The sequence below is a fragment of the Cavia porcellus genome, unplaced genomic scaffold, assembly GCF_034190915.1.
Source record: "Cavia porcellus strain 051 isolate PalLab524CR breed Dunkin Hartley unplaced genomic scaffold, mCavPor4.1 scaffold_8, whole genome shotgun sequence".
Lineage (NCBI taxonomy): Eukaryota > Metazoa > Chordata > Mammalia > Rodentia > Caviidae > Cavia > Cavia porcellus.
Window position 1 is genome coordinate 22,347,157 of NW_026947491.1, and position 16,105 is coordinate 22,363,261.

The following is a 16,105-nucleotide window of genomic DNA, read 5'->3' on the forward strand; positions in this document are numbered from 1 at the left end:
TTAACTCCTCTACCCTAAACCTGCTTCCTCTCTGCAGTCCACTGCCTCTGGGTTCCTCTGCTTCATAACAAACACCAGCCCCATAACAAATAATTAAACGGAACCAGCACAATGTGTCCCTTGCCCAACCCACAGCAGGACCCCAAATGAAAACCGTGCCCCTGGCCTATCTGCCCCAGAGCGCCCCCTCCGTCACAAGGCAACGCCCAGCCAGCCTGAGCCCGCCCCCCGCAGGCCAACACTATTGTTACTTGATGCATTGAAAAGTAGATTCTGATAAAAAAAAAGAAAAATAAAGTTGATTCTGATCAGGTCACCAATGATGAAATTCAAAATGAACATAGATTGGAAGTGATGCTTTGTGTCTGGGCTCTAGAGATTAAGAACAAGGAGATCCAGTCTCACATTTGGTTATTGATGTGAAGTATCTGACATGAGGTGATGGGTCCATGAGTGTTTTCCTCTCATAAACAGAATCATGGTCCTAACATGAAAGCGAAGGACATAGACTGGTGTGAGCATCTTACTCAACCGTACTCACTTTATGGTATTTTGTCATCCAACCATGTACCATGAAGAAAAATTATTTCCCATGATTCTTGTGCCATGTTCTTAGACTATGATCAATATTGTAAAAAATATATTTCTGTTCTTCACTGATTGCCCTATGTGAAACATCTTGATACAGAAATGAATAATATATTGGAATACTCATATTCTTGATTGCAAGAATAAAGTACTTGCCTGGCAAGCACGTGGTTGTGAGTTCAATTCCCAGTACCGAAACAAAGCAGTAGTAATAATAATAATAATAATTATTATTATTATTATTATTCAAGTTAGCTGAGAAGAGTTTGGGATATAGCTCAGGCTGTGAATTTGATCCCCAGTACCAAAAAAAGTTATCTGAGAACCCAGCTGTGTTGGAAGCAGGAACATGACAGCAGGTTGAGACTTAGTGGACAGAAACTCTTTAGGACGAGATAATCTATTAAGAACTAAATCTCCCAAGTGGAGTAGACAATTCACTGAGGAAACTAAAAGCCCTGTTTGGAGACACACATGAATTTCAGGTTATTCCTAGCTCTGAGAAGTAGAGCATTATTAAATTTCTCTAGTTCCAGGTTTTCATCAGAAAAACCAGGAAAAATCAGATTTCACCTCCAAAGTTTTTCATGATGATTCAGGTATCTAATGTGCAAACAATGTGTGCATGTCAGAACCAGTTCTGAATGTATGACTACAGGGCACTGAATGCAGGCTTGGAACTTTGACAAGTGTTTTTAAAGGAATAAGTATCAGTGAACATATTTTAAACCAGGCTATCTTAGCTGTGGAAGGCTACAGAAATGATACTAGTCCCATGAATTATGATTTTGACAGAGGAGATAATGAGGACAGACCTCACTAAAAAAATAAAATGTTAGTTAAAAGAGGAAAAGATTTTTTTTTTTTTTTTTTTGCTACAGGGGATTGAATTCACGACCTCATGCTTACCAGGCAGATGCTTATGCCACTGAGCTACATCCTTGATGGAAAAGAATATGGAAAAAGTATACTATTCCAAATGGTGTGAATGTCTGAGAAGTTATGCATAAGAAGTGTGTGAGGAAACCATGTCTAACTTCGGAGAAGAATTGGTAAGTGGAAAAAAAAAGTGTGAATATATGTCTCTGGACTGACGGTGAGCCTGAAATCTATCCTCACATTGGACTGTGCAGATTCTTTTTTTTTTTTTTTCCTCTTCAAATTCCTTGAGAGGACTGTGCAGATTCTATGCATTTCCTGTGATGACTTCTTGAACTGCCTGTTAATTCTTTTTTTTTTTTTTAAACTATATGCAGTTTGTTTTTATGGCTCTGGGGCTGTACATTCTGAAGGAAAAGCAGGCAGTATAATTCTTATAGTAGAGACTTCTATCCCTACTATTGAGGTTGACCTAGGAAGTGATGGTTTCTCAGGGACGTCTTATAAATGTAAGCAGTTCTTGGTCTTTGTGTCTATCCCAAGAATCTACTTTTCCAGTGTATTATGGACAAAAAGTTGCTGCCTATATGACTTAGCACCCAGTCTTTTTTTTTTTTTTTTTTTGGTCTTTTTCATTTTTATCGGTACCAGGGATCAAACTCATGACTGCCTGCTTCCAAGGCAGGCGCTTGTGCCACTGAGCTAAATTCCCAGCCCCCCATCCAATCTTTTTGTACTGGAATATAATGACCTCATATGTCACAGTGTTGTAAAAGGGACAAAACTTGTTTATAAAAGGCATCCTGCCTAAAAAGTACAGCTAGCAATAATGAGAGTATCAAGCACACCATGGCTACACTGGGAACTATTAATCTGAGACCTTTTATCACAAGTTCAAAGTATACACTTATATAACAAAATATATCAGGAATGCACATGCAGGAATTTTCCTCTTAGTGGTATTATTTTACACTTTTGTAGGGAGGTTTAAAAGGGAATGGGGACAAGATACAGAGATAAATAACTTCAGATATAGTAGGGTAAGTCTGCAAGGAATAAAATGATCACTCAAATTTTGGAAAACTGGAGGACTCAGAGAAGCAATGGAACAGAAAGCAACAGAGAATTGATGTGAACAAGTAAAAGAATAGACAATATTAATGCACATGAAAGTACCCTAAAACCAAATGAAATTATTGAGGGAAGAGAGTAAGAAAATGAATAGAAGAAAATAAAAGGAAAAAAATTTAATTTGTAAAAGAATAAAAGGATTAAAAAAGAAAAATAAAAAAAAAAAAAAACAAAAAGACTAAACAAAACCTCAGTGGGACAGAAAAAGGTAAACAAATTAACAAAGAGAGAGAAACAAAAGTAATAAAATTTCTCTGTTATCTGCATGCCTTTGATAGGTCCAATTTGTATCCCAGAATTGTGTTGTCCATTCTAATGAAGACTGTAGTCACATTTATGATGAGTATGTGATTGGTCTTCACTGCTGGATGTGGGGCCATACATGTACATCAAGGCATATGTTAATCAAGGTTCCAGAAATTCATCACAAGAAAAGAATATTAAGAAGGCTACAGAAAAGAAGCAAATCACCTACCAAGGGAATCCCATCAGAATCAGAGACTATTCAATCCAAACCTTCAAGTCAAGGACGGTTTAGAATGAGGTATTTTAAGCCTTAAAAGAAACAATGTCCAACCCAGACTGATGAACTCCACAAAACTAACTTTTAAAATCAACGGAGAAATAAGATATTTGCATGACAAAGGAAAACTGAAGAAATTCATGACCAACAAACCAGTTCTTCAGAATGCTTTGAAAGATATATTAGAAAGACAATATAAAGAACACAAGCAAGAGAACATCAATACACTGAAGACACCAGGCAAGGAAAAGAAGTAAACAGAGAGCCCTTACAGAAGTATGCAAAATTAGTCATTGTGAATTATTGGTCTCCAACAATTCAAGACATGAAAATTAAAATAACATTTTAATTTCCATCTCACTCCAGCAAGAATAGCTATCATCAAGACATCAACCAATAACAAATGGGGGAGGTGATGTGGAGGAAAAAGGAACTCTTCCACACTGTTGGTACATGTGTAGACTGGTGCAACCACTGTGTAAATTGGTATGGGAATTCTTCTAGAAGCTAAAAGTAGAGGTTCCTTTTCATGGAGTATTACACTTCCTTGCATCTCCCTGGAAAAGGCACAAACATTATACCATATTGATACATTTGCACCTCTGTTTATCACTGCACAATTTGTAGTAGCAAAATCCTGGAAACAACCCAAGTGCCCATCAACTGAGGGATAGATAAGAAATATGTGGTTGTTACATACAGTGTATACTTCCTACTCAGCCATAAAGAAGGATAAACTTGAGACATTTACAGGTAAATGGATGCAACCTGAGACCATACACATAAGTGAAATAAATCTAACTCGTGTGTAAACATCATATTGTCTCCCTGATGCGACAAACTGGAAGAGAAAATAAGGTCTAAAATATATAATAGATATTGGTAAATGGGTATAAACTGTTCAATAGGGAAGACACTAGGGCTGGGGAAAGGGGGAAGGAAAAAAAGGAAAAGGAAAAGAAATACAAGATAGTTATACTATTTTCTCTTAGCTCATTGTAAAGAAAGGTTTGTGCTAACACCATTTGGAGAATGTTTTATGTCCATGTGTTGTACTCTGAGTAACTGCTTGGAAGAAAACAATTTGCAATATATTATTATCCTTATTATTTTTTACTAACAATTTTTCTATAAAATAACTATAAAAAAGAAACAGGCTACTGATATGATCAAAATTATTTTATGCACATGGAAAAGATTCTCTTTTTTTTTTTTTTTTTGGTACTGGGGATTGAACTCACAACCTTGCACTTGCCGGGCAGGCATTTAGTCATTGAGTTAAATTCCTGGCCCAAAAGATCCTTTATTTTGTCATTTGTCTTTGTAGAATCTCAGAATTAAAGGTGAACAACCTTATCTTTATATTTTGACTAGTTTATTATTTTTCTATTCATGATATCTACTGTTGAATTATATTTGTTTTTCTAAATCTAAATGCAGCACTTTGCTTAAGTCTGGTTTTTTAAAAATAACTTCTAAGTTTGGATTATGTATGTAATATTCAGACATTTTTGATATTTAAAAGACAGAGAATTGATATCTATTCCAAACACAGATAACTTACAAATTGAATTATTGCAACTTGAGATCATCCTAGAATTCTAAATTACAAATATTTTCTGGTCTTCCAATATAGAAAAATTAAGAATTATAAAAAATTTTAACTTTACAAACCTAGTATTTATTCTGTTTACTATGCTAGAAATGGATTCTTGGAATCCATTTACTTTAAAGCAAGCATTTACTTTACCAGTGGGATAATTTTCTACACCCCATTGTTTTTTAGTTGAAAAATATATTATTACATTAACACTGCAGGTCTCTTCATGACCCCCAGTAATTCTAGCCCTTAAGAAAGGAAGGAGAGTCAGTATAAATTCAAACTCAGCCTATGCTACAGAGTTTTCAAGGCCAGATTTTACTTTATAGCAACACCGTTTCCAAAAAAACAGGATTAGTTGTTCCAACAGCAAATCATGAAGAGATTATATGTATGTAATTAGATTGTAATTTAAGTGTTGAATATTGATTTTTTTTTATTGATGTTGAATTTCTTCTTTAAGACAGTCTTGCTACGTAATGCACGCTGACCTCAAGCATGCTTATGTATTTCAGGTTGGCCTCGAACTCATTTCTTCTCTAGTAAGTAGTGACTGATAACAGATTTTAGTACTGAGAATGACTTAGAGAAGACTTGCAAAGCTGAAATTCTATAATGGCATTAGGGATTCCTGAAGCTGGCTCTCTAATCTGATGAGTTCTAAAGATGCTATGATGTCTCTTTCTACTACTGTGGAGAATACTAATAGTCCTTACTGTGAATTGTTTAAAACAATACAGTACAAATACAAGTGACTGGCTTAATCTGCTGTTTATGAAATGGAAGTTTAACAACTCTACTTATGAAACTTTTGAATATTTTTTTTATCAGTACCAGGGACTGAACTCATGACCGCCTGCTTGCAAGGCAGGTGCTTATGCTGCTGAGCTAAACCCCCAACCCCTGAAACTTTTGAATATTTTTGACAAAATGGGAAATACAATGATTGTTGGTTGCTCATAGAATCTTTGGACAAACTAATGAAAGACATCAACTCATCAGTAATAAAACTCTTCTGTGTGGAAAATTAATAAAGGGAAACAAAGACCTTAAAGATTCAAATTCCAAGCTGTAAAAACACAAAAATTTAAAAGCATCAAAATGTGTCCTAAGGGGCTGGGGATTTAGCTCAGTGGCATAAGTGCCTGCCTTGCAAACAGGCAGTGGTGAGTTCAATCCCCAGTACCGATAAAAAAGAAAAAGACAAAAAAAAAAAAAAAAAAAAAAAAGTGTTCTATAGGTAATCACCTCTTAGTCACTTGACTAAGATTGCAAGAACCCAAACATGGGTCCTCGTAATTTGACTAGCTGAAATATAGTGTAAGTTTAATGCTCAGGTTTGAAAGGGATCTGAGCTAAAGACAGGGCTCTGATGGTAACAGAATGGGATCCCATACACTGGATGTTTAGAAGGATCCTGATTAGGCTGAGGGTGCTGAGCACCTAAGCTCTTATGAGCTTATTTTCTCAGAGGAAGGGATTTCTCTGAACTCAGTTGTGGAGGCATGAACAGCCTCACTTGGGAGCAGTCAGCCACTGCTAGTATACCTGAGGAAACTGATCCTGTGCTGACCAATCATAATAATCCTGACACTGATTGGGACCCACCCTCACCACGTGTGATTCCCTCAATGCCTACAGCGAGACTCAAATCAAAGGACACTCTTAGGGGTGAGTTACACAGTGGATATATGAGTAGGACCACTATTTGTTCAAACAACTTCTTGATTTTTCTTTTAAAATCAAAGGCTTAAAGGGCTGGGGATTTAGCTCAGCAGCATAAGTAGCTGCCTTACAAGCAGGTGGTCCTGAGTTTGATCCTTGGTACCGATTTAAAAAAAAAATCAAAGGCTTGATGAGCAATATGGAAATAAATTTTACCCATGGGATAATGGAATGAAAATAATACACTTGGATGAAGTTGAATTTGTTGATATGGGTCTATTAAACAGTGATTCTGAGCTTAATGTCATAGTTCATGTAGGAAAGGTTTAACAGAATATTTCACTGGTTGGGAGAGGCATGGATCAAAATGTGGTTCTTTGTGACTGAGTTAGAGGTGTCTTACATTTCATGGCTTATTGTTGGTGAGGGTATCCAGAGGGCTAGGGCATTGGTAATACTAAAATGGATCTGTCACATCAATGCTAATCTGTCACACTGGAATATTCCAGAAAATGCTCCCATCATTAAAACCTTGAGAATTATTATCCTTGAAGAGCCATGTCATTGCTTTTTTCTCTATGCCAGAAATTAGAGAGGGGAACAGAGATGCTCAACTGGGAACCTTAAGGACATTGGATTTGATAAAAATCCGAAGTGCCGGGAGTCAAGACACAAAACATAACTGTCAAAGCATAGTGCAGACAGTTACAAAAATGCACAGCAGAGAAAGACAGATGATCAGAATAGTCTGATACCTGTAGACCTATGGCATTTGTTGTTTATCCATGGTGTTCCTAAAAGTGAAATAAATTAAAAAGCTACAAAAATTTTACTAGATTTATAAAATTTTTAAAAAGTGCAAATGAGCAGAGATTTACTTCAGAGCACAGTAAGCGTGACTCATTGACCCTAAACTAGTTAACATTTCCCACCCCCCCACCCCCCCCCAGCGAAGCAGAGACTAGGACCTTGAGGAAGGATCCTGGTGTGCCGCGAAAAATTTATATGGTCTACCATCATTCCCCAAGAGAACGAAAGGACTGTTATCAGGATGACTGTAATTAAGAAATGTGAAATGCTGGGGAGTCGTTTACACTGATTTGGAAACAAAGCTGATTCCACCAGACACAAAATACATTGTGGCCCTCCAGTAACTGGAGGAGTCAGCGAAGTAAAGGTAATGAATGGAATTTTAGCAAGGTTCAACTCACTGTTTAGTGTCCTCAGATTCGTCCAGTGATTATTTCTCCGTTTCAGAATGCCTTGTTTGGATATGTAAACTTAGTATTTGGCAGAACTCTCTAATTAGTCCCTTCAACTGTTGTGTGAGGGCTAGCATAATCGGAAATGTCAAACAGAATCCATTAGAATTGGCTTTCCTGAGCAAAACTGGTAAATAATTCACAGTAGTGCTTCCCTGGAGAGACTGCAGAGACTAATGCCATTATCAAGGCCTTGGACAGTGCAGATGTAGTCATTCCCAATACATCTCCATTTAGTTCTTCCATTTGGCCTGTGCAGAAGATAGCGGAATCTCAGAGAATGATGATACATTACCACAAACGGAATCATGTTGTGACTCTAATTGCAGGGCCTATGCCAGATGTGGTGTCTTTGGTTGAGATTAATCCATCACCTGGCTTGGGATGCAGCTATTGATTTGGCAAATGCCTTTCTTCTCCACATATATCCATATGAGTCATCTAAAATAATTTGTTTCCGCAGGAAGACAAGCAATAAATCTCTCTCTGATCTCAGGGTTACATTAACTCTCCAGAGGTATGGCACAACTTAGTCTGCAGGGATCTTGATTGCCTTTCTCTTCCACAAGCATCTCACCATATTATGCTGACTGGACCAAGTGAGCAGGAGTTGAAAACCGCTCTGGATTAGTTAGTAAAATTTTGAGAGCCAGATGATGAGAAACAAGTCATACTAAATTCAAAGTTCTCTAACTCTGTGAAGTTTTTTTTTTTGTTTGTTTGTTTGTTTGTTTTGGCAGTGCCAGGGATTGAACGCACAACCTCGCACTTGCCAGGCAGGCACTTATGCTGCCGAGCTAAATCTCTAGCCCCTTCTATGAAGTTTCTAAGAGTTGAATCACATGGGGCATGTTCAAATATGCCTTTTAAGGGAAAAAGAAGAGTTGTTGACCTGGCTTCCCCCACAACAAAGAGGCACAAGGCTTTTTGGGCCTATTTGAACATTGGAGGCAACACCTTCCTCACTTAGTTGCTTTACTCTAGTTCATTACTGACTCAGAAAACTGTTCATTTGGAGTGGTGTCCCCAAAAAAAAGACTCTGCAACAATCTTCTCTGCCAGTGGTAATAAAATCCAATAAATCCAGTGGTTTCCTGAGTGCCAAAGTCTGATAGTAATTGTTTTTAGGCTCTGCCAGGCTCTTATGTGTCAATTGCTATGAGATCATTAGGATTTTAGAGCAAGGCTCTGCCATAATCTGAGAAAGCTACTCTTTGTAAAAGTTTTTGTCATACTAATGGGCCATAGTGGGAAGTGAAGGGTTGATCATGGGACATGAGGATACTATGTAATCTGCACTGCTTGGTATCAGGTGGGTATTGTCTGATCCACCAAGCTGTAAGTTGTATATGCACAGTGACAGTCTATTATTAAATAGAAATTGTATTTGTGATTGAGACAGAGAAGGTCCTGAGGGTACAAGTGTTACATGAAGTTCCTCAGATGCCCATGGCTCCTACACTTGCCATATCATCTTTACCATACATGCACCTATGGCCTCATGAAGTGTACCACAAATTCAGCACTTAGGGAAAAAAAATGCTAACCAGTTTACAGATGGTTCTGCACATTATGCAAGCATAATCTATAAGTGGATGGCTGCAGCCATACAACCATTTTGTAAGACACCCCATTTTGACAATGGTGAAGGTTAATATTCACAGTGGATCAATCTTTGGGCAGCATACCTGCTAGTATGTTTTGCCTGGGAGGAAAAATGGTCAGATATGCAATTGTATACTGATTTATGGGCTGAGCACAACAGTCTAGTAGGGTGTTCAGAAACATGGAGGAACTTAAGTGGAAAATTGTTGACACAGGTATTTGTGGATAAAGAATGTGGGTAGGCCTATCTATATAGTGAAGAGATGTAAAATGTTTGTATTCCATACAAAGCTTCACAAAAATGTGACCTCAGCAGAAAAGGACTTTAACAATTGAAATGGGGCCGGGGATTTAGCTCAGCACCATAAGTGCCTACTTAGTAAGCATGCAGTTGTGAGTTTGATCCCCAGTACCAAAAACAAAACAAAACAAAAAAACCAACTGAAAATGATCACCTGTTCTTTGGATTGTAGTCAACTTCTCTCTTCAGCCATCTTTTTCATTGACCAATGGGCTTATGAACAGTGTGCATGTCAGCAGGAAAGAGGGGTTATGCATGGTCAGTGACATGGACTCACACTTTCCAAGACTCTTCTGTCTAAAACCACTGCTATAGACCCAGTAGGTCAGCAGTATGGACCAAAAGATTTTCCCCAATACAGCATCATTTCCTATCTAGTGGCAGTTTGATTATATTAAATGGCTTCCATCATAGGTATGTGCTTTGTCCTTGAATACTTTTTCTGGATATGGACTTAACTTTCCTACTTATACTTCTGACCAAACTCCCAACCATGGATTCACATAATGCCTCATCGCCATTATGGAATTCTACACAGCACTGGATTTGACCACAAAGAATGCATCTGAAACCCAAAGGCGACTGTCTCATGCTTATGGAATTCAGTGGGCTTATCATGTTCCTCACCATCCACAAACAGCTGTATTGGTAGAAACTTGGAATGATTTTTTGAAGACACAGTTCCAGCACCCATTCCAGCATTACCTTATAGTGCTGGGGCAAGGCTGTTCAAAATGCTGTGTATATGCTGAGTCAGCACTCACCTACATGCTGTTTCCCATAGCCAGGACCCATGGGTCCAAGAATAAAGGTGTACCTGTCATTGATACCCAGTCATCTGTCAGCAAAAATTTAAACCTGTTTTGCTGGCTTAGTAAGAAGTTAGTTTCAGAGTAGGAAAGGTTTGTACTGGGAAGCACAGAGGCATTGATCAAGTGGTAGTGCAGAGTTTTTATTGGCCATTTTTGCCTCATAACACTGATGAAAGTGACTAAAAAGGGAGTTACAGTGTTAAGAGGTGTTTCACTCAGATCATGAAAGAAAAATTATACTGTTACCCACAATGTAGGAAAAAAATGAATATTCTTGGGAGTAAGATGCCTCAATCTGTCTCCTCATATTGCCATGCTGTTTAAAAGTCCATGGAAAATAGTAATCCAAACCAGGAAGAATGTCAAATGGCCCACAAGCTTCTGCAATGAAAGGGTCACCACCTAAGGGACAGGACCAAGACCAGCTAAGATGCTTGCTGAAAGCCAAGGAATACCTAATGGGTGACACAACTAGTTCTAAGTACAAGCCATAGCCCCATGTTCAGCTACAGAAATGAGATTTGTAATAGTGCATTCCCAATATCCTTCCATGTAATATGTTGACAGACAGTGTTAGTTACCTTACTTCACCTGCTATAGTGTTCAGGTATTAAATGTTAAGAGTAAGGCCTCAAAGAAAACTCTCCTTGCATTGTGAGCAAAGGAATTAATTCATTTCTACTTGCATGTGGGTCAGTTATAGTATATAAGGTATGTTTTTGAACTCATCTTTGTATCTGGAAACTATGGTTTTAAAAAATGTGTGCAATTGTAGAGCTGGGGATTTAGCTCAGCGACATAAACATCTGCCTTGCAAGTGTGTGGTCATGAGTTTGATCTCCGATACGAAAAAAAAAAAGTGTGCAATGGTGAAGTTGTCAGGAGTGAATAGTGACAGTTAACCCATTATATTAAACTGAGTACTGCGTGCCCAACTACGGTTGCCCAGCAAATTATGGATTTGGAATACACACCTTAGAAAGGATTACTGCCAGAGACAAAAAAGGAGGGCCTACATTGTTTCTGTGGAGAAACTTCAGTGTTTACTATCGCATTGAAGCCACCTCCTGGCTTTAGCCTTCAACCCAGACCATAGTCTTCTGGCAGACACTTTGGTCTGACAGAATTGTATGGGATACTACGATGGGCTCCAAGCCTTGAACTGGTTTTGTGTATCTAATATACAGAGAAACCTTTTGTATTCTTCCACGTGTGTGTGTATATGTGTGCACTATTTTATGCCAATCTTGTAAGCTGTTAGAATATTTGTGTATCACAAATTAAATGTTTCCCTAGTAGTCACTGATACAATTCATGACATCATTTATTACGCAAGGCATGGTCCATCTGATGTGTCATCATGAGAAACAGCAGTATGGTCTATTTTTTATTTATTTTTTTGGTATCAGGGATAGAACTCATGACCTTGCATTTGCCAGGCAGGTGCTTATAATACTGCTAAATCCATACTCAGTATGTTTATTTTTTGGTATAAATTGTGGGAAAATTACCACCAAATTAAAAATATTAACAGAATAAGCATGAAAGTATAATGGTAAGAAACCCAAATTTTTTATAAATCATACTACTGATTTCAGCATTAAATAGGTGAAACTGTGAGCTTTTATATAATTGTGTTGAAACATATGCAGGAATTTAGGACATTAAAAAATTTGCTAATCTACCAGTTGCGTGTAAACAAATGAACTTTAATGAAAATACATGTTCACATGCTGACAAATATACATCAAATTATGTTTTTGTATATAGAATATGAAATGTATACATCAAGAAACTTACGATCAATGGTATTGGGAAAGTCCATTAAAAAAACCATTAATTTCCCTGACTGATGTGTTTGAAACTTTGTTTTTCTTCTCTTGTTTTCTTTTCTCCTTGAAATAAAATGGATTACAAAAATAAAAACCTAGAGCCAGGAATTTAGCAGAGTGGCATAAGCACCTGCCTGGCAAGTGTAAGATCGTGAGCTCAATCCCCACTACTCATTAAATCCTACTAATAAAACTTTACTTTTAGCAACCTATACCTCCCCATAGTAAAAGCAAAACAAAATCAAAACTACATAAATACTAATCCTACTTGGAAGTGAGAAATACATTTCAATTCATCTTGTTTTATTAGAAGATACAATATATTAAGTTGAAAGACAATGGTTTACACAAAAATATGTCAGTATGATTTTCAGCAAAGACTACAAATACACAGCTCAGATATTTTCAAGTTATTTACTGAAAAACAAAGAAAAAAAACCTCTAGATCTCCATCTGGGAGAGTATTTTCTGGAAAACTTAAGAAATATTGACAAGAAATTTTTTACTTACATGTGTACAGGTCTCCACATGAGGAATTTTGACAAGCTTTTCAAAATAAGATTACATATATAGTGTTACTCTCTAGTGTGACTTTATGTAGGTGATAAAAATGCATTCATGAATGCTTCCCTTGCACTGTATATACACATACAGGGTTCCACACCAGAGATCCATGTATATAAAATGAGGACTTACTAGCAATTCTTTTGCCACATAGCTTATGTGCATATTTCTGCTTCTGTGTTTCTATGTACTTGTGAATACTGATGTGCAGTGAATGCCTTCCCACAGTGCCTGCACAAATAAGGTTTCTACCCTGTGTAAGTTTTTTCATGCATAAGAATTCATTATAGTAAATTCATTCCCACATTGCTTGAACTAAAGTTTCTTCCCAGTATGACTTCTTTCATGTCTTCTATAATAATACTTTGTAGCAAATGCTTTTCCACATTGCTTACACACATAAGGTTTCTCCCCACTGTGAATAATTTCATGTATTTGACAATACTGACGTGAAGTGAATGCCTTTCCACACTGCTTGCACACATACGGTTTCTCCCCAGTGTGACTTCTTTCATGCCTTTTACAGTAAATCTTTGTAGAGAATGCTTTTCCACATTGCTTACATATATAAGGTTGCTCTCCAGTGTGGGTTGTTTCATGTATTTTACAATAGTGGCGTGTAGTGAAAGCCTTTCCACATTGCTTGCACACATATGGTTTCTCCCCAGTGTGAGTCCTTTCATGTCTTTTACAGTAATTTTTTGTAGGGAATGTTTTTCCACAGTGCTTGCACACAAAAGGTTTTTCCCCTGTGTGAGTACTTTCATGGTTGTTACAAGAATACTTCGTAGTGAATGTCTTTCCACACTGCTTGCACACATATGGTTTCTCTCCTGTGTGACTTTGTTTATGTTTTTTATAATTACTCCTTGCTGTGAATGCTTTTCCACATTGCTCGCACACATAAGGTTTCTCCCCTGTGTGAGTTCTTTCATGTCTTTTACAGTATTTTCTTGTATGGAATGTTTTTCCACACTGCTTGCACATATAAGGTTTCTCCCCAGTGTGAATTCTTTCATGTATTTGACAATCTTTTTTTGTAGTGAATGCCTTTCCACAATGCTTACACATATAAGGTTTCTCCCCAGTATGGGTTCTTTCATGTAGGTTACAATAAATTTTTGTATTGAATGCTTTCCCACATTGCTTACACACATAAGGTTTCACCCCAGTGTGAGCTCTTTCATGTATCCGACAATTCTTGTATGTAGTAAATGCCTTTCCACACTGTTTGCACACATAAGGTTTCTCCCCAGTATGAGCTCTTTCATGTATGTTACAATAAATCTTTGTACTGAATGCTTTCCCACATTGCTTGCACACATAAGGTTTCACCCCAGTGTGAGTTCGTTCATGTATCCGACAATTACTGTGTATAGCAAATGCCTTCCCACATTGCTTGCACACATAAGGTTTCTCCCCAGTATGAGTTCTTTCATGTCTTAGATAAGATTGGAGTACAGCAAATGCCTTTCCACAGAGCTTACACACATAAGGTTTCTCCCCACTGTGAGTTCTTTCATGTATTTGACAATTTCTATTTGTAGTGAATGCCTTCCCACATTGCTTGCACACAAAAGGTTTCACCCCAGTGTGAGTTCTTTCATGTATCCGACAATTACTGGGTACAGTGAATGCCTTCCCACATTGCCTGCACACATAAGGTTTTTCCCCAGTATGACTTCTTTCATGTCTTAGACAAGATTGGAGTACAGCAAATGCCTTTCCACAGAGCTTACATACATAAGGTTTTTCCCCACTGTGAATTTTTTCATGTATTTGACAACTTCTATTTGTAGTGAATGCCTTCCCACATTGCTTGCACACATAAGGTTTCTCCCCCAAGTGAGTTCTTTCATGTCTTTGACAATATCGGCGTGTAGAGAATGCCTTCCCACAGAGGTGGCACACATAAGGTTTTACCACTGTGTGAGTATTTTCATGTATATTAAGATAAGTCTTTGTAGTGAATGCATTTCCACATTGTATGTATATATAGGGTTTCTGCTCCATGTGAATCCTTTCAGGAATTGTACAACTTTGAGTACTGAAAGTTTTTTCATTTTGTATGTATACATATGGTATCTTTTCAGTGTGAATCCTTTCATGGAATGCAATACCATTGAAGGCATTGGAGGCTTTCAGACTTTTCTGATCAAAAGTAATCTCTGCAAGGTGAGTTCTTTCACTAAGTTCAGAGTAGGATTTCTCATACTGCTCATGTTGATAGGGTTTCTCTCCATTCTTTGTCCTGGCATGCTTCTGGAAATCACTGTAGGTTTGTCCATATTCATTACTCAGTTTGTTTTCAAATTCCAAATTCTCATGTGGCTTCTCTTCAGGATGAGGTAAGATGGGCACATTTAATGATAAAATCACAAACAGGGGCTCTCCATATATAAGACTTTTGGCTGGCTTTAACATAGCTTGTTGCATGTCCATATTAGCATCTGAAGTCCAAAGGAGTATGTTTTCTTGTTGATTACAAGTTTTATATTGATAGCATTGTGGTACCTCTTCATTTCTGTAAAGAAATAACATGTCAATCACAATAAAATGTCTCCATATCAATAATTTACTGGCACAAGTTCTGGCTTAATTCCTGCTAAGAAACTTTCAGAATAAATTGTCTGAAAGCCCTGAATTATGTCTCCAAAATGACAATTTCCCAAGTAGATTGGTATATGTTTTCAACACACAAGGTCAAGTTCAAGGCATTGATACACGTATGTATAACACATTGATCATTTTTGACACTTGTACCCCAACACTCCCACCTTCTGTCACTTAATTTTATTTGCTAATTTATACTTTCATATTTCATATAAAACACTTGATAATACACATTCTGTCTGTGAAGTGACCCTGAGCAGGATTTCAATTTTACTAATTGGCTTTCTATGTTTATCTGTGAGTCTGTCCTAGGTCTAAGGCCCCTTTCCTGATGATGGGAATTGACTCATAGTAAGTGAACTCTATGAATCATTAGTCCTGGCTGAGGCCTGTAGTGACCTGTGAGGTCAGAGATACCTCAAAGGGCAAGATAAGGCCACAGCTGTGGACACTCTGGCTCCAAATCCAATTAACAAGGTAGAGACTGCAGCTGCAAAAATTACTCCTACAGTTTCATTTCTATCATGTCTTCATAAGACAGTGCTACTAAATTGACTTGATTCATAACTTGGAGACATCCTTGAAGTGACTCCTAAGGTCCTGCTCATTGCCTGCGCTTTCCTCAGTCTCTCCACCCTTTGTCTTTAGTCCTAATACAAGTGGACTGATCCAGAGAATCCTTTGTCTTAACCCTCGAAGTCTCGAGCTTAATTAAAGGATTTTGACCCTC

General features: G+C 37.5%; 1 protein-coding gene across 4 annotated transcripts in view; it reads right to left on the minus strand.

Moving 5' to 3' along the window:
- Window positions 1-12,054: 12,054 nt before the first annotated feature.
- LOC100721975 (zinc finger protein 791-like) overlaps window positions 12,055-16,105 on the minus strand; it is a 37,064-nt gene continuing 33,013 nt past the window's right edge. For all 4 annotated transcript variants that reach the window (XM_013149376.3, XM_013149374.3, XM_013149378.3 and 1 more), the window contains one exon: window positions 12,055-15,286. In XM_013149376.3, the coding sequence (XP_013004830.2) occupies window positions 13,078-15,286 (2,209 nt within the window). In that variant the 3' untranslated portion in view covers window positions 12,055-13,077. The remainder of the gene's footprint in view (window positions 15,287-16,105) is intronic.